Here is a 19,715-nt window from a genome sequence, read left to right as displayed (position 1 = left end):
GGATACATCGAGATTTATCAAGTGATCGGTCCACAAACAAAGTGTACAATTCATTACACATGACGAATCATGAAAGGTGTGTGATTCAATAAATAGGGGGCATTAGTTGGAGTCTTTGTCAAAATTGAATTTTTCAAGTTAACCATCGTCTGGTACGTATGATTTCAAGTTTACTCTCACATAATATATTACATGATAATGACAATTTGTTTTATTGATGTATTGTTTCAGTTCTATATGTATATCAGTCATCGTGGAAAGTATATGTTTATAATATTTTCTGTCACTGTTCATATTTACGTTACTTGAATAAAGAGCAAACTTACTTGCCTATTACATGTACTAAAGCGTAGGCGTGCTTCAAGTCAATTTTCAAAAGCCTGGAATAGGGAGATGTTGATTTTTTCTACAATGATTTCAACTTGGGTACGGTAATTTAAAATTAGTAGCTTGAATTTTAAAATGAGTACCGGTATATAACTTAGTATTTTGAAATTTAAACTTAGTCTAAAATATGCACCTGGGTATAATTTGATTGTATATTGTGTATATTGATGTTGTCCAATTGATTCTGATCACTCTAAGATCTCTAGGGCTGTTTTAAGTTCCATTCAAAGAATTCCTTACAATTATTGTAAAATTATTAAATGCCGCTCAAAGAAGATATTGTAAGACTGGTTATGGCTTTTGATTACTTTGATTCTTATGAATGCTCTTACAAGAAAGTTTTTATCCAATCTTTTAGAAAATTAACCCCTATTGACATGCAAAGATTATAGGAAACTGAATGATTTTTTAACCAGGAACTTGGTAATCTTGTTATTTATTTTTATTTTTGGGGTGATCAACGCTCTTCCAAAAAAAGCTATAGGCTCTGTCAATTTGATTACGGTCAACATGAAGCTTGTCATGTTCTATGGACCGTTGTGTATTGATTGACAGATCTCAGAGTTAGATATGACATGACTGTGATGATGTTGTGCTGGGTTCCTGGTACATATACTGTTGACATGTTTAAGAGAGTGGGGGGGGGGGTACGTGAGTAAGTATGCTTATGTTTGATCAGTGCCAGAAAAATATTCACCCTACTGAGTTTAGATGGTTAATGCAATAATGGTCAACTGGTTTCTTGAAACACTTAGTTGATGCAAGCAATTGAGATAAATAATTTGGGATCGAGATACATAATTTGGACCCGCTAGAAGTAGGAATATTTAGAAGGCATATCCATGAAAATGAGACCCACAGTAGCTCAGTTAAGGTGATGGTTCATTAACCAGGAAGTCTTGATTTTAAATTGCTCTTTTAGACGGGAAAGTTCTCTGGAATTTCCAGCATGGTTCCCCCTGTTAATTAAGTCACAAAAATGATCAAGGGCCTGGTACGTAACGGGATCTAGTTGTCTGGATGGGAAGAAAAACTGAGATCCTGTGTACACCTTTGCATGCATGTAAAAGAAACATTAACTCTAGGAATTTAATTGCAGTTCGGGTAAAATTTCCCTCATAGCTCACTGCTATGTGTATGCTGGTCTTCAGTAGCCCAAGGATATGCTGGTTTTGATTGCAGCTGTTATTAAGTTCAATTAGGCTTTAATTTTGAAACAGATTGAAATCTGTCTATATCAAATTCATATTCAATACTCAAATAATACATCACCAGGACTTGGGATATACTTAAAGTGAAGTACTTGACTGTTTGAGCTATTTTATGAGTGTTATATGTAAACTAAGACCATTGTACGTGTATAAATAGTGTACTAAGCCATAACAATGTATTTTGTGTTCTGCTGATACATATACATTGTATGTCTTTGAAAATATTAAAATAAAACAAACTATAGTTGGTCAAAAATGTTGCTTTGATATGGGAATCCTGAGTATTGTAGAAAGAAATCGGGTTTTAACTTCTAAAGTCCCCACATGTTTATTATTGCAATACAAAAAATATAATAAAAAATATGTTGCTTGTATGTTATTCAGTCTATTTCACTCTATTATGTAAAACAACTTTAGAAACTATGGATATCCTTTTTTTATGTTCTTTCAGCAAGAGAAACTAAAACCAGTATGCAGAAAGTTTTTGTGGTGTTGGCTGCTCTGTGTAGTCAAACAATTGGTGATATATACCTTCATAATCCACGAGGAAGCAATGATCGTCTGAATGAAGCTTCTGCTCAAAGAAAAAATGCCAATCGTCTGTTTGATTCTCAGGTAACTTATAATTAAACTACAATTTTGTTTGGTTTATTTTTTTTTTTATTTTTAGGATATTTTGTTACTGAAGTGATCTAACAAACTTTATATGGCAGTTGAGTTAATTGCCATAATTGCCCATGATCTAATCTTCAGCTTCAAAGGAAATATGTCAGATGTCAGTGGAGTATATCAAACACAAAATAAAATGTAAATTGACGTCCAATTTTAAGTGTATTGATATTGGCAATCGAGTTAAAAGAACATGACCCTTTCTTGAATAGAGCAAAAATGGAAGTGCCAATTTTAGATCAAATTGGATTATGATAATGTTTTGTGAGATGCATGTTTGTCTTCAATAATCAACATTACCAGTTTGATTTGAATATGAAATATCATGTCACTACATCCCATACCCCAGCACACCCTACCCAACATGGCTGCTTATGATGGCTACCCAGGGTAAATATCAATTAGGACCATCTGAGACCAAAATTACTAGTGCAATCTTTTAATTAGCAGTTTTGTATTTTGGTTAATGCTGATCACTGATATGATAGTAAGATATTAATTCAAAATTTACTAAGGGTTTCTAATTGTAGCAAACCTAAAGTCTTTAAAGGGACTATCCCGATTTCAAGAGAGTCTCAGAAATAAAACTCTGAGTACGTATAAAATTCAAACGCCAAAATATAGAGGAATGGTGTATTTACCTTCTCTCAAAATTCCAGCTCAAAATATTGAGTCGTTTGTATGTGAACGTCAAAACTGCTTATCCGGACATGCAACCCTTTTAAGATATCGGGTTAGATTTTTCGTTGGGTGACCTGATAATCAATTCCCGTTCCTTGATAGCAAAAGGTAAATTTCACCTACACATTATTTTTATAAAATAAAAGTCTGGTTTTATCCAGACACCGCATAATACAGCTTGGGACACCGGTCTCCATTTCCAGATGAAGACTTACGGGTTTAAGTTGTTTGAAAACTTATCACAAATATTGAGTTAGTTGCTCGGCCCTAAGCTAGAGGATTTTAAGGGATTTTAACACAAAATTAAGCAGTTTTATTCTCCAAAAAATATCGGGATTAGCCCTTTAATGAATGTGAATGAATATATGTATATGACAGATACCTTTCTGGGGTTCTTTAAACTGACATTAAACCTATTTAGCTTGACTAATAGTAATATGTAAGTTTATTTCCTTTTTGCCATGCAAACACCATTACCATGAATCAAGAACAAACTTGTTAGAAAACTTAGTTAGTTTGGAGGGGGGTGGGGTGTATTTCTCATATTTTTCTTTGTCTGTGTTTTTTTTTTTATTATTAATGGGGCGTAAATCAAATTATGAAGCTCAAATTAATCTGATTATTTATTTTTGCTTCATTTCCTTACATGTAATCCTCCAAAATTTGATAGATTGTTCTTAATGTTTTATGATGCATTCTCTAATATGCGTAACACATTTGCTTCTGCTTACTAACATTTTGTCACGTTTGACCGTGTAGGGAGTGGAACATGTTGGCACAAGATTTGGGAACTACTTTTATTATTGCTGGTCAGTAATTGGTCAAGAAATTAAAATTTATGGCCAGCACGCAGTACTTGACAAAACTTAGCACTATGAATTAGTTTCCTGAGGTCAATAAATAATATTTTATTGTTAAATGTAACATATTTGAAAGAATGCATTCATATTAATTGTTGGTATCCTTTTAATTAAATTTAGTGTAATTGTAAGCTTGTTGGTTTTAATTTTTCGTGTCCCAAGTTAATAAATATCAGTCCAAATTCCCAGGAAACTGTGACATGACTAACTAAAACTCAATCAACATTTTATGGTGCTAATGTTGACAGAACAAATAATACCTATAATTGTTAGAATTTTTAACCCTGATGTTTGGTTTTTCCTCACTTACCATCAGTTATATAAGGAAATGACATGTTTTGAAGTCTGCGTGGAACACTGCTTTGTTGAATATTTGTATAGGTTCAATGTAGCCAATATGTATAGTTTTATTCAATAAAATAAGGCAATATTTTGTAGGCTATTAGTTACCTGTATTTGGTAATGTTCTTAAATGACTGTGGATTTGAATGCCTGTCGTAAATTATTATTTCGATCTGTCAATTAACCTACGTTTCTAGTGCCAAGAAACAATATATCCCCAGGATAAAGGAATGATTCAAATTATTAGTATTGTTGTATGCTGGCAAATCGAACAAAAAAATCCTGATTTATGGATTTTGTTTTGTAATGCCTGCCTCTAAATGCTTTTAATGATATTAAAAAAAAAACAACTCACAAAACCCCATGAAAAAACTGTTTTGATTTCAATGATTAGTAAATGTTTGATGGCTTTAACAATTTAAAACATAAGGAGTAATATTAGAATCTGGCCAATTTTTTTTTTTCAAAGACTATACTGTTTATCAAGTCTCTCATTTCAGTTGTATTTGCCAGTTGTGTAGATGACCGACTGGAGAATTGATGTCAGTCAATTTACATGCAGTAAAATTAGGATTTTAAAGAAGTTAACCTCAAAACATAAGTTTAATATATTTTGCTTATAGACAAAATAACTCAAAACAATGATTTGACTAGTAATATTTTGAAGTGTAAGCCCTGCCCTACATACAACACAGCCGTAATCTGGGTGATTGACAGATCCTACAACCTAATCTTGCATTTTTTGTTAGTTTCAAATTACGGTTTTTATCTGTTATATAATTAGTTTTGATATCCGACACTATTTCTTGTTGAATTATTCTTTATCCCATTTATTATTTTAAACCAAATGCATCTACATTAATGCTAGAGATTTGTTTTTTGTGTAACAAGACTGCATCAATAATGGATGAAATAGAAATTAATTAAAATTTTAATACGAACATGTTCTTTTTGTAATTGGGATCTGATAATCGAATCTTGAATATAAATATTGTAGAGAATTTATTCAAATATTTGACTAAAATAGTGGCAAAATATGTTTTGTGTTGAAATATGTAAAATCTACTAATTTATTGGCAAATTCTTTCAAACGCTATCAGTGTTTTATAGTCAGAAATAGAATACATGATAACTTAAATCTCCTTCATAATTTAGTTAACCAAGAAGATCCCTAGATTACATGAGTAATGTATAAACTAGAACATAGATTGGCCTTTATAACACACACTTTTAAACATTGTGTATTATAAATTGTGTATTAATAATGCACAATGTTTATAATATTTTGTATAACTATAATATGAACCGCCTTAATAATACACTTTTAAATGTTGCCCATTATAAAACATAGATTAGATGTATATGGACTGAACTATTGAAGAATATACATGTATCTTTATCCCTGTAACAATGAATATTGAAGAGTCATCCTCCCCAGTGGTCTCATTTCGTTCCACTCATCTATACACTGGATTTATCCATAGATCATAGGTTGATGTTCTAAAACATCTTTTTGATGGGAAAGATGTTTTATTTCATTCAAAACAGGCAGTGGCAAGTCAGTATGCTATCAAGAGTATTGGTTGATAAAAATAGCACAATCATCAAGTGCAGATAATTTGAATACGTATCTATAGTGGAGTAGAATGGAATGAGACCACTGGGGATATGAGGATGATTAAAGGGTATGTTTATCATGTATATCTACTGTACCTGGTAAGACTAAGATTTGTACTGTAGAATAGTTGTGCTGTGTATTCAAGCTTTGTGGATAAATAAGGATTGTGGGATTCTTTATAATTTTAATTTTTTTTCTTCTGTTTTATAGAATAATAATCGAGGTGGTCATAATGTAGGAGATGCTACAGATGTAGCAGCTGGTGCTGATGAAGGCAAACAATATAGAATGGTAAAGACACATTTTTATATCCCAATAAATCCATAACATGTAAACATTATCTTTAATAATAATCTTTACAGCTTTTATAAAACAGTACATGTATATTGTTGATAAAAATCCTTAGAGTGTTCTAAAGCATTAGTCGGTATAATATAAATAATTCTACAACTTTGATAACACTAGTAATAACAATCTTTAGGCCATACATTACGGTACACATAATAATGATCTTTTTATTAAAAAATTGTTATAAACAGTATGTTTATAGTAAGTATATATAATTTACTGCTGGCACGGCGCGATTCACCTTTTCACGATTCACATATTGAATCGTGAGATGCTGAATCACAATACTTTTTTTTATGTAAGTAACCTGTCACTCTTAATTATACACGTCAAACATTATCCATAGGTACACAAACACTCTTAAATTGTCATGCTCCTTATTTTGATCCACATCAATATCATGATATAAAAGTTTTATTTCTTCGACATCAGCAGCACTAAAATTATCAGTTATTCATTTATCGTATCGTAGCACCTGAATCGCAATACATACCATATTGTGACTGCAGTGGCAATGCCCAGCACTAATCAGCAGTAGTGATAACTTGTCCCATCAAGGGGATCATGTGGCTAAGTGGGTAAGACGCTAGCCTGGAGGTCGGGTGTTCGATCCCTGCATTGGCCGAGAAAGTTCATTCAGATTTTCCAACGTGGTTTCCCCTTGTCAGTGATGCAGGACGGAGGGCCTGACAAGGACAGCTGTCTAATCGTTCGGATGGGACGAAAAAACGAGGTACCGTGTACACATTGTCGTGCACGTAAAAGATCCCTTGGCAGTTGGAATTCGATATAAGAGTAGGCCGTAGCGCCGCTGCCTGAGCAAATTTTCCCTCATAGCACACTGTATGGCGCATGCCCGTCTTCATTAGCCCAGTTTAGGAGCAGAACAGTAGGACGTTAAACCCCATTTCATTTCATTTCGTGTCCCATCAAGTGTAATTTACAGACCTATTTTATAGTCGCGAAAGGTTGGAGTCCAAATATCCACCACTGGGAGATATGACTAAAGTGTACTTGTAGATGAAATATTTTGATTGCATTTTGTCTGTTTTCCATAGATTGGGTAGAAGGACTTCCTACTTGATGTGACCAGTCGATTCAAGCTATTCAAGAGGCTATTTCCCTTCAAAGCTTGTAATAAAACTGAAAAGAAATTATTATAAAACAAGTTTTAATAATGAAAAGACTGTAGATGGCGTAATGCCATTTCTGCTACATAATAAATCTATATACATAATTTACTTTTTAAAAGTAGGTTGGTGTGTTAGGTTCAGCTTTGTATACAAGAAAACGGGAGTGGGTACTGCCTAGCACTGAGTTGCCATTTATATCAGAACAGGATACAGTACTACACATCAAAGTATTTCAAATAATATAAATATTATGAATCATATCAATATGTTAATTCTTATAAAATTATATATCTTTAGCGTAAGTAATGTTGAATGGAAAATTAAGTTGTGTACATATCATGAATTAAAGAACATTGTTCTAATTACTCTAATTACAATTAAAATATTGAAAATTGAATATAAGTCACTTTATATACATTCATATTACATTAATCTGTGCTTTTAGACAAATTTTCGACTATTTTACGTCTCCAAAGAGTTTCCAAACTGTCCATATTTTATTTCTTTTTGATGCTCTAAAGATTTTTATTGCAAAGCAAAATTAAATTATATAGACTTATACTGTTTATTATTATGTGTAATATTTATGAATGCTTTCAAGTACATCAATTATATTGGTGCTGGGTATTGCTACTGCAGTCACGATACGATACATATTGTGATTCAGGTGCTACAATACAATTCGTATCACGATCCATACCCAGTATCCAAAATTTGGTTGTCCTAAAGATTTTTATGAAAAAAAAAATATACCCGACATACTTTTGAGTCTATGATTTTATTAACCTTTCAGAAATACTTCCAAAGTGGTCCAACTACAGGAAAGACTCAACTGACAATAGAATGGACAAATCAACATGGTTGTGGTGGAAATGAGGATGATAATCCACAAAAACTAAACTGTAAATTGGTAAATAAATTACATACTACTACACATTGATGGTTTTTGCCGTTTCTCGAGTGTTACGCAGAAGGAAAATTCTTTGTGCTATTTTATTCAATACCTTAAAATGACGAGACCTCTTTGGTTTGGATCCAACAAGAAATTTTACGTCTCTAGATAAAGCCAGTGTTGAGATATTACCGATTGTGTTCTGAATTGAACATAGTAAACCAAAAATTACGCTCAAATTAGTAAGCAGGATAATTTCACTTTGTAATTCTAAACAGAAATTTGATTATCTTGACCTTGTCTCATTACTTATCGCAGATCAACACTTTAATTTGACCTAAATCAAACAGCTTTAACTCCTTTAAATATGGAAATGTCCTGCATGTAAAACTAACCAATTTCATTGTTTACAGAATTGACTATTTTAAAATTATGTTGTATTAATTCAATAGGTCTTACAGTACATGTGTCAAGATAACGTAGAGGAACCAACAGGTAGGATTTTAAAACCCTATTATTTTGTCAAATGATTCTGAAAACTCTCTCTCTAAATAACCAATTATTAGCTGTTATGCTAGTCCATCAAAGAACTGAGAATAATTGAGTGTTTATTTATTATATTGTCAACACCTGTGTTCGTCATGCTTTGAAATCTTCATGTTCTTTTCCGATTGTTTGTAGAATTTCCAAGGATTGCTCATTGCTGTACCCTCACAAATATTTGAATTTCAAACACCTTTGCAGAGTGCTTTTCCCATTCTCATTTTGCTTCTAAAGCTAAGTTAAAAGTAGATTTTTAAAACTTGTGCTGAAGAATTTCACGACCAAGATTTTAGGTTTAGTATGGACGGACAACTTTGCTGCTTGTTGGCATTTTGTCTCTTTTATGCTTTTCAAGATATAGTTCCAGAAGCATAGATAATTGGCTCAAATTACCTAATAAGTCCATAAGAATCTTACAAGTGTAATAGATAATGGTGGCAGAATTTAAATTTCTAAACTGTCAAAAACATTCAATTGAAGTATCTAAAAATATATAAATTGTATGGTATTTTGTAACAAATATATTTTTCCGTCTAGTTTTGATAGTTTTCCAACCAATGGTCATGTATTTAGGATTGTAACTGTCAAGGAAATAAAAATATTTTTTTTATTTATTTTTCCATCTAGTTTTGATAATTTTCTAACCAATTAAATTGTTACATATTTAGAATCGTGACTGTCAAGGAAATATTAAAATTGTTATTAATTGTTATTACACTTTGTATTATGTAGGTGGCCCTGATACTATTCGTAATGGTGTTGTTACTAATACACAAGCCTACACTAAACCCACCAAAGCAGAAACAGAAGCAACAGTTGCAGCCAGGAAAGCTGCCAATGTACAGCAGAATAAAGGTTTACATGAAACATGGAATTGGTATGAGCAGTGTGTTGTTCGAAACAGAAATAATGGTAAGATAAACCTATCAACTAGTTTGTACACTATTTGTTCTGAAGTCTGGATATTGTTATTTGCAACATATAACTTGCAGAGAGCTTTGTTGTTGAAATTATCCAATCCAAATCGAATGTCTGGATGTACAAGTATTTTGGCAGAAGATGAGTCTTTTGTAGTTTTATAAATGAACATCTTTCAAAATCCCCAGAATTCAGACTACCAGACAAAGTTGGTGTTTCACAAAACTGAATTTAGATTAAATCGGAAAGTGAATGAATACAGTATTTATATAGAATTGTATTCTCTCAATTTTCTTAATTATTAGATTTATTATTTATATAGGTCCGTATTCATTAGACCAGTTGGTGCAGAACCGTACGACATTAAACCCCATTACATTTCATTTATTTATATAGGACTGTTTCTGGCTGATCAAAAGCTCAAAGGTCAAAGTGCCATCTTCACCAGGCAAAATGCCAATGGTAACAGACGGGGTTATGAATGCCCTGAAGAAAGAGACTACTATCCTTACTGGCATCCCACTCCATGGACAGATATTGCTGTTTTGGCTGAAAATGCGTCCTTATGCGAGTAAGTGAAAATGAGCTTCTTTGCTGAATATCCATAAATAAAAAGGTACCACTTACAGCATAAATGATTATGTATGATTTCTTCCCAAAAAGTGAGAATTGGTATCAGATATTCTGAATGGCTTATCTTGTCTCATGTATATCACTTTGCAATGTCTGTTTTATCTGCATGTTTATCTTATAGGTTTTGTTTGTGTATTGTGCAGGTTTTGTTTGTGTATTGTACGATCTTCTGCACTTTCTACCAGTCACTATGAAACAATGAAAATATTACTAATATAATTTTTGATCTGATTTATTTTGCTTGTTTTTGTTTTCTTTAGCTCTTACACTGTTGAGAGTTTTAATGTCCAACCATATGGACTTTGCATTGAAAAATATCCATCCGGAAACCGAAAGGACTCAAAATTCAATACTCCTGCATCATGTGCAACAGGAGGTGGAGTTTGGACAGAATTACACAATTACTTAGAAAAAGCATGTAAGTTTATATTTTTGTCTCAGTTGAATGTTGCATATTCTGGTCAGAAAATTGAATGAACTTCCATACTTCCATACTCTGCGAATTTCAAGCTATTTATAGTCATCATATTTATCAATTTTTGTTACAATATTGCACTTTTGGAAAGGTAAATCATAATACAAACATCATCTCAGACTTGTCCTGAAAACAGAATCCTATAGGTAAGAAACAACAGTCAACAAAGAATTCCAGGTTCCAGATCACGGCTGCAACTTGGATGTAGCTTTAAAACTGTATCTTTTAAACATACATCATGCAAGAGCTAAAAGTGCATATTGCGCGTCTAAATTATTTATTAGACATTAATTATCAAATCAAATCTCGATGCCATCGTTAACCTGTTATATTTAGCGGATTGGAATAAATTTTTTGAATTATGGCCCTGATTGTACGAATCGCGCTTTTAGCTTGTGGTTCCTCTAGAGGTCACAATTGTTATCCGATTAAAAAAAACGTTTTCATATATCACCGTTACACCTTAATGATGGTTGAGTTTTAATTTTGTGAAAATCGGACCAAAACTGCCGGACAAAATGGCCGCCCCTTGTACGCAAATAGTGTAAAATATGGTATATGAAGGTTGTGGACCCTCTAGAGGTCACAATTTTCATTCGATTTTGATGAAACTTGGAATGCATGTTTATATCCCACAGATCTTGGTTCAATTCGATAATTGCACATATCGGATCATAACTTGAATTATGGTCCCTGATTGTACGTAAAATCACGTTTTTAGCTTGAGGTCCCTCGAGAGGTCACAATTTTTATCCGATTTAAAAAAACATTTTAGTATATCACCATTACACCCTAATATGTTTGAGTTTGAATTTCGTGAAAATCGGACCAAAACTGACGGAAAAATTGGCCACCCTTTGTATACAAATAGTGTAAACATCTGGTATATCAAGGTTGTGGACCTCCTAGAAGTCACAATTTTGATCTGATTTTGCTGAAACTTGAAATGCATGTTTATAACCCAGTGTTTTTGGTTTCTGTTGATATTCGCGCATATCGGATCGTAACTTCCTGAATTATGGCCCTTGGTTGTACAAAAATCGCGTTTTGAGCTTGTGGTGCCTTTAGAGGTCACAATTTTTATCCAATTTAAAAACGTTTGAATATATCACAGTTATACACTATTGATGGTTGAGTTCGAATCTTGTGAAAATCGGAAAAAAACTGATGGGCATAACGGCCGCCCCTTGTACACAAATAGTGTAAAAATATGGTATATCAAGGTTGTGGACCCTAGAGGCCACAATTTTGGATGAAACTTTATATTTTTATCGTAAAGATCTTGGTCCTTTTTGATAATCACACATATCCGAACGTAACTTCCTGGATTATAGCCCCTGGTAGGTTGAAAAATCACATTTTTAACTTGCGGATTTTCTATAGGTCACAATTTTTTTTCAGATTTTTAAAACCGTTAAGATATATCACCATTCCACCATAATGAAGTTTGAATTGGAATATTTGCGCATTTCAGACCATAACTTTCTGGATTATGGTCCCTGATTGTACAAAAAATAATTTTTGTTTTTAATTTGTTCTCTATCCATCTCTTGCAAAATGAGGGCATATTCTGCCTGGCAGCCGCTGGTTAACTATTATGGCGAGAACTGTGAACACTTATCTAATCTCCCATAATGCCCCTTTAACTTGACTTATGTACTAAGTTTAGCAAGAAATGATTATTATTATGATATTATTATAAACCAGTATAAGCATCTAGTCTTTATGTTGCTTTGCAATAACGTTATTATTTAATTTATAGCCATTGGTAATGAAGCTGCATGTATAGCTAGTACAGACCGTATCTGGGCCATACCTTTCGATTCTGTTGATGGATCAACTAAGGAATGTCTGGTTCGACTGAGTAAACCAGCTTGTCAAGAAGCCCCTTGGTCGAGGTAAGTTACTAGTCTCATTTTTCAGTTGTATGCTCCAAAAGACATTTTTCTATAGTGCACGTTCAATTTCAGTAATGTGCAGATTGTTATTGGTTGACTCGAGATTCTGTGAAAACGGTTTTCATTATCAGCTCTCATCTTCTGGAGATAAGCACCCCCTCCCCTCCAATATTCAGCTAGTTACGATCTCTTTATCTGTTGGGATTATTTTAGGGAGATAACACATCTACTGGGAGTTCATAAAGGAGAGATTTCATTTGAAGTTTATTAGAGGGTTGTCACACCTTCTGGAAGTTTATTAGGAGATATATCTGGGAGTAGAGCATCAGGTTATTGCTTCATTAGGAGAAGATTAACTAGATAGTGCGACTTTTCATTGGTCCATAGCCAGTAAATTAATAAATGAAGGCTTTCATTTCATATTCATTTTTTTACAGATCAAATCATTTAGGTAATGGAATAGGTGGTGAAACCAACACTGTACAATGGACTATTCCACATTTCCCATCCAATAAAGAAAAAAGATGTATTTTACGAATGAGGTAAGAATATTTTACTATTTATCTCTTGTTTATAGTTCTACATTTTATTTATTTACTAATTGGCTGTCTTGTGTAACACTGCCCAAAAATAGAATATAATCGTTAAATATATGGTACACCTTTTAAAGTAACATGATCTACGTAACTGCATAGAGTAATAAAACTACAACACATGATAATGGAATACGGCTGATATATTTAGGCAACATTAGTTGTATTCACTAAACGTTTAGAGATTACTCTTCGAAAATGTTTCATTATTTGAAAGAACTGATTTTGTTATGGATGAGTCATTCAGTATTTCTTTGGATAGGAGTTAGAGTAGAAGTAAAGTAATTTTTTAAATTCTGTTTTTTCCAGATATAACATCAGTACTGATGACTATGATCCATTTAATACTGACTCTTCATTCAACAACCAACCGTAAGTATGAATATTTTTACTTGTCTTTTTTATAACAAGTAAATATTTTCAATTATTTGTCAGTAGAATCGGTCTCATTTTTATACACCTACATTTTTATGTGGACGTATTTTGCCGTCAGCCCTGTCTGTCAGTCCTGATGTCCATCCACAATTTGTTTGTGGACACTCTACAGGTCACAATTTTTTTATCCGATTTTGACAAAATATAGTATAGGTCTATCTCCCAGAGATCTCGGTTCCTTTCGATATTGGCATAACTTCATGGATTATGGCCCCTGATTGTTAAAAAGAAATCACGTCTTTAGCTTGTGGTCACTCGAGAGGGTGGGGGTGGATGGCCGAATGGCTAGCATGTGCGCGCTGTATCATAAGGTCTGTCAATGAGTCAACTGGCGTGGTTTTGATTCCCCGGTTGTACATGACAAGGAGTAGTGTCGCCTGTCCAACCTCGTGGGTTTTCTCCGGTTTCCTCCCACTGTTAAAGACCCCTATGCACAAGCGAATTATTGAAATAAAATTGAACCATGTGTTAGTCCCGAAATGACCTGGTATGTGTCGAGTTGACGTCACAATTATTATCCGATTTAAAAAATGTTCGAATATATCACCGTTACACCTAAATGTCCGTTGAATTCGAATTTCTGGAAAATCGGACCAAAATGGTTGCCCCTTGTATGCAAATTGTGTAAAAATATGGTATATCAAGGTTGTGAACCCTCTAGAGGTCAAAATATTGATCCAATTTTGATGCAACTTGAAATACATCTTTATAACCCAAAGATATTTATGCATATCGTATCGTAACGGCCTCATTTATGGCCCTTGATCGTACAAAAAATATTACGTTTTTGGCTTGTTCTCCCTCTAGAGGTGACAATTTTTATCCGATTTAAAAAACGTTTGTATATATCACTTACACTCTAATGACAGTTGAGTTCGAATTTCTTGAAAATCGGACCAAAACTGCCGGACAAAATGGCAGCCCCTCGTACACAAATAGTGTAAAAGTATGCAATACCAAGGTTATGTACCCTCTATCCGATTTTTATGAAACTTAAAATATATCTGTATATCCTAAATATCTTAGTCCATTTCGATATTCGCGCATTTCAGACCGTAACTTCCTGGATTATGGCCTGTGATTATATGAAAAATCTTTTTTTTTTTGACTGTTCTCTACCCATCTCTTGAAAAATGTGGGCGTATTTTGCCTGGCAGCAGCTGGTTCTAAACCTGGAATGGAGTTCATAATAATTGGCCCTTGGTCAGATTGCTCATTGTGGCATTGGAAATAACCCTACCAAAGTTTGACTAAAAACAAAAGATGTTGCTGTTGGTGGGCATATAGGGGGCCTGATAAATGATATTCTCAGTATCAATATTTTATTTTCAGTGGTAAACCTTCACCAGTAACCAATAATCCATTTGTAGATATTGGTGTAGGAAGAACACCTCTACGTCTAGCTATTAATACTGCTCAGTTTGGCCGAGTCTTCCAAGATAGAACCCATGCCTTTCTTTTACGACCCCGTCCTGCTGCATTACAGAATGACAGAATATTAAATCTAAATGTACGAGGAAAGCGAGGAAACATTGTACAAGTTTTTCCAGCTGTAGAATATGATTTTGTTCCAACTAATTTGGAATTGACAGAAAGTGATTTAGTTCACATTCAATGGGAAGGTAGGAATTGTTTAACAGATTATACTTATAATCCTTGATCCAATCTGGTAGAAATCCCCATTACAATTGATGTACCAGTTGTCTTTTTTAAAAGATTAGGAGCCGAAGTGGCTCATTGAGTAAGACGCTGGCTCGCTAACATGGAGGTCTCAGGTTCACACCCTGTGTTGCCCGAGAAAGTTTCTCAGAATTTTCCTGGCTGTTTCCCCCAATGTCACTGGTGCAGGAAGGAGGGCCTAGCAAGGATAGAGTCTAGTCATATGGACATTGGTGTGCATGTCAAAGAACCCTTGACAGTTTGAATTTGAAATAAGAGTTGACCATTTCGCCGCTGTCGGGGCAAAATTACACCAGATAGCACACTAGTGTAAGCCGTCTTCATTAGCCCCAGTCGGTGCAGAAAAGGAGAATATTAAAACCCCATTTAATTACTTTGAAATATCAACCCTCATCCTAGAGAAAGCATCACTTACCTCTGGCTTGATATCCTGTCTATTAAACTTTTGTTTTTTTTATGCACCTACATTTAATGTGGACGTATATTATCCATCCATAATTTTTTATGATTTACCCTCCGAGTCAAAGGTCTTCACAATTTTTTGTGCATTCACATTTAATAAGTATTTGTGTCCATCCTACTTTTCTTATGAATGTTTTAGATAGTGTTTTCAAACTTGGTCGGATTGTTTCTTAGGGTATAAGGAATAACCGTATAAATTTTTAATATTTTTGTGTCTTCAATTTAGAAACTTCTGTCGATATGTTTCCAGTCATATTTTGACATTTAACCTAGGGAAGACGATAGGGGGCATTTCTAGATTGAAATTTTGTAAAAGTTTTTATCATGAATATAATATGTTATTTGCAGGTTCTAATACTCACAAAAATGGACGTCCAGGTGGTGATGGACAAACTGGTGATGCTGGAGAAGGCAAATCTGGTAAGTTGTTAAAAGACAATAATACAGTCTCTTATAACTCATTTAAAGTACAGATGTGATTTGTTTTTTTTAAATCAACAATTTTGGTGATAGAGAACGACCTGTGCTCTGTGCAAATTGATAGTGGAATACTAAAAATACTTAATAGTACAAAGAAACTGTACTGTTTTTCCTATACTATGTCCAACATAACTTGTACTGCTGCAGAAAATACCAGATGATTGTCTCAAAACAGCTCTTGTGTTGAATAAACTTAAAACCAAATGAATTGACTAAAGTACCGGTATAAATAAAAAGGACAATAATACTTTGGTAAAAAAGTTTAGAACTTCATTTCAAAAAGCTATCTAATATTTAATTGTACCGTTTATTAAATCATACAAATTTCATCTTATTGGGGTTTTTTTTTTTACAAAGGATCTGACAGACACAACATTGCTCAGATGGCTGACAGAAATGAAAACTTCCCAGTACCATTTGAAAAATCTACCATGTGGGATAATGCTGAAGTTAAATGGATCTATCATGGTTTAACAAGTATATCTAAGAAAAGTTTAGCTATTGATATGGCTTCATCTGGTTATTATCGGTAAGTTTTCAATTTGCTTATAGGTCTACTCATATTTGATTTAAAATACTTCAATGAAGTAGTAGTACCCCAGTTTGTGAATAATGCAAGGATTAAGAGGTACAAATTCATATACTAGGATGCCCACACATACAAACTGGTTTAATTACATGTATTTGATGATATATTTGGACTAAAAACATATTCAAACTAATTAATCTGTCAAAAATTTTCTTCAAATTCCTCTCAAAACTTTTTATTTTTAGAAGTCATGTTTGTCATGTAACTTGATTGAGGAAAGGCACATTTTCAGAATGTATGTTGTTACTTACTGTCCATTTGCCACGCATATTAAAGTCTATTAGATGCCATTAACCCATGCATTAAAAACCAAGAACAACTAACTCATGAAAACTATAACATAGAAAATTTCAATAAAAAATTTCTAATATAAAACCTATAAACCCCCTCCCTTCTGTATAGTAGACCCCCATACCATAAGTATACCAGAACTCGTAAAAATGGAAGTTAGTGATTTGTTTGGATAGCTTTGTCATTTTACATAATGATAAAATATCATTGAAAGGCAAGCCAAAAATTCTCAATGAATTAGGAGTCACACTTGAAAGTAGGGCTGTCTACCTATTCTCTCCTGTATATATTTAATTCTACATAAAATGTGTCATTTGTTTTGCAGGTGTATTTCTGCTGTTGAATGTCCAAATCCAGACTTTGCTGATTTCTTAGTCGAAACCAAAGCAAAGATGCAGAACCAATTAAACAATGCACCAGCATCCTATGAGGGAGCAGTCCTAAAATTTAAGAAAGGCACATACCATTACATGTGTACACGTAACAACAATTTCACCAACCGCAGTCAAAAGGCAACCATTATCGTTCAATAAAGTGTTTTACGGAGGTTGATATTTTAGTGAATTTGTTTCTGAATAATACGACAATGAATGCTTGATTGCTCAACATGTTTTTGTTTCTTTGATTGTTATTTATTGTTTCAATGATTCCTACATTCCAATTTGAAAGTCTGAATTCCAGGAACAGAAAAGATTTTAGAATTTGGTTGATTTACTTTTTATTGTCCAGAACATCTTTTGTTTCAGCTTGTTTTCTTCTCCTGTTAAGTTATCAATTGATTCAAGTTCATATTTAATTTTAAAAAATAAAGTGTCCTTAGCAGCTGGACTGCCCCTGTAACATGACAAAAATATGTTTAATCCAGTGCATGTGTTCAATTTTTTAGCTACATAATTTGATCAAAATTTTGAAACCGTCCAATTAGTGATTACAAGTCACAAATAATTTTCTACTTAATTATCAACAAATATAATAAAATATCTCTATATACACTGTATAAATATATATACTGATCTGTAAATACTCTTTAAATATATTTTTTTGTTATTATCAAGTGGTGCTGGTTATAAACACCTATGTTTTTCTTTTTTGCATAATATATTTGTTCATGTTATCACAAACCTTAGTATTGCACGCTTAATATATCTAGTTACAGGGACATTTTGCAAATATTTGTTAGTTGATTGGGCCAGTTTAAGAGTGATTGATGTTTCCACTCTAAAACTGACCTTTAGTTGATTTATTCTATTTCTTGTAATGTCATACAGAGATTTTCCAATGGGTACATATTGGGGGTTCAAAGCAAAACTGTTAATTATGGGAACATTTAATTCAATATAGAAGATTATCATTAAGGAGACAAAATTGACATGGACCTGCTTTTTGTCCAGAAATTAAATTGTTTTGGAGGACAGAGTTGTCTAGATTGATTTGTTTGTGTTATAATTGATCGATTAAAGTTCATCTGTGGTAAATCTCTGTACAGCTGTGTAAAATTGCTTGTATGATACTACTTAATTCAATCTATTACCATCAGTATATGACAATAGCTGTATTGAGTACCTATTTGTCAGTTCACTATTATTGTATATCTGTTGAGTTGAAGTTATAAATTTCTATGCAGTATGTACAGTGTTAAATGTTTTATATATTTTATATTACTGTTATCTGCTGGGTCAGATTGGATAACCTGGGTTCGAAATTAAATATAATCAAGCATTCTAACTATATAAATTGTTTTTATTTTTTTAATTTTAAAAAGAGAGAGAGAGTTGGAAGGGGGTGGGGGAGTTGCTCAAACACCATGTTAGCATGATTCAATCTGGCATAAATTCATTTCCAGTTGAATGGTGGTATCTTGTTAAATCAACATTTATTAAGAAATGATACAAGGTTTTAACATCCTACTTTTAACTGCACCAACTGAGCTAATGAAGATGGGCACCCCATACAGTAGTCTATTAGCGAGATTTTGCCAGGACAGTGACACTGCGGTGTACACTTATATCAAATTCTAACATTCAAAGGTTATTTTAATTGCACGCCAATGTACACAGGACCTCAGTTTTCCGTGCCATTCGAACGTCTAGACACTGTCCTTGCCAAGCCCTCCGACCCAGAACTTTCTTGACGAACAACAGAAGCAAACATGAGACCCCCTGTTTAGCAAGCCAGCATCTTATTCACCGAGCCACTACAGATCCCCCAAACTTCATTTAGTTTCAAGGACACATTTTGATTGCCATATAAGCCTTATATATGTCTTTTTGGTGATGTACATCAATACATCTACTGAAAACATAGTCATAGCTCGAAGTAATAAACAGATAGGCTTCTTCAACCCTTCAATCTGGACAACGTAAATGAATTTCAGATTAATCTGTTGATACATATGCAAGTAAAATGAAGAAATTCCAATCTTTTCCGACACAAAGGTTGAAGGAAGCACAATAGTCCCAAGAGCGACACTGTAGACTTGTCAAAGTCGGGGATTAAATAGGATGGATGTTACAGACGGCAGGTTTTTTGGGTGCTGCAACCATTTTGTTGACAAACTGACTTTGGAGTGGTTCTGTT

The 19,715-nt window shown here is 33.4% G+C and overlaps 1 protein-coding gene across 1 annotated transcript; it reads left to right on the top strand.

Annotated features, from left to right (window-relative positions):
• The first annotated feature begins 3 nt into the window (after positions 1 to 3).
• LOC126827758 (protein DD3-3) lies at positions 4 to 18,872 on the top strand. Its single transcript, XM_050557277.1, has 15 exons — positions 4 to 152; positions 2,050 to 2,213; positions 5,979 to 6,059; positions 8,043 to 8,159; positions 8,594 to 8,636; positions 9,417 to 9,596; positions 9,999 to 10,173; positions 10,496 to 10,653; positions 12,473 to 12,608; positions 13,046 to 13,150; positions 13,511 to 13,573; positions 14,969 to 15,258; positions 16,127 to 16,198; positions 16,616 to 16,787; positions 17,464 to 18,872. Exons 2-15 carry the CDS (start codon positions 2,070 to 2,072, stop codon positions 17,669 to 17,671), a joined length of 1,944 nt encoding a protein of 647 aa, XP_050413234.1. The 5' UTR covers positions 4 to 152; positions 2,050 to 2,069; the 3' UTR covers positions 17,672 to 18,872.
• The last annotated feature ends 843 nt before the right edge of the window (positions 18,873 to 19,715 follow it).

The sequence above is a fragment of the Patella vulgata genome, chromosome 7 (genome assembly GCF_932274485.2).
Source record: "Patella vulgata chromosome 7, xgPatVulg1.2, whole genome shotgun sequence".
Classification (NCBI taxonomy): Eukaryota; Metazoa; Mollusca; class Gastropoda; family Patellidae; genus Patella; species Patella vulgata.
This window is presented reverse-complemented; position numbering and strand designations above follow the sequence as displayed.

Coding starts and splice junctions, on each gene's coding strand:
- LOC126827758 (XM_050557277.1), top strand. CDS start 2,070: ATGCAGAAAGTTTTTGTGGTGTTGGCTGCTCTGTGTAGTCAAACAATT. Junction 13,151..13,510: donor AGATGTATTTTACGAATGAG/GTAAGAATATTT, acceptor TGTTTTTTCCAG/ATATAACATCAGTACTGATG. Junction 16,199..16,615: donor TGCTGGAGAAGGCAAATCTG/GTAAGTTGTTAA, acceptor TTTTTTACAAAG/GATCTGACAGACACAACATT.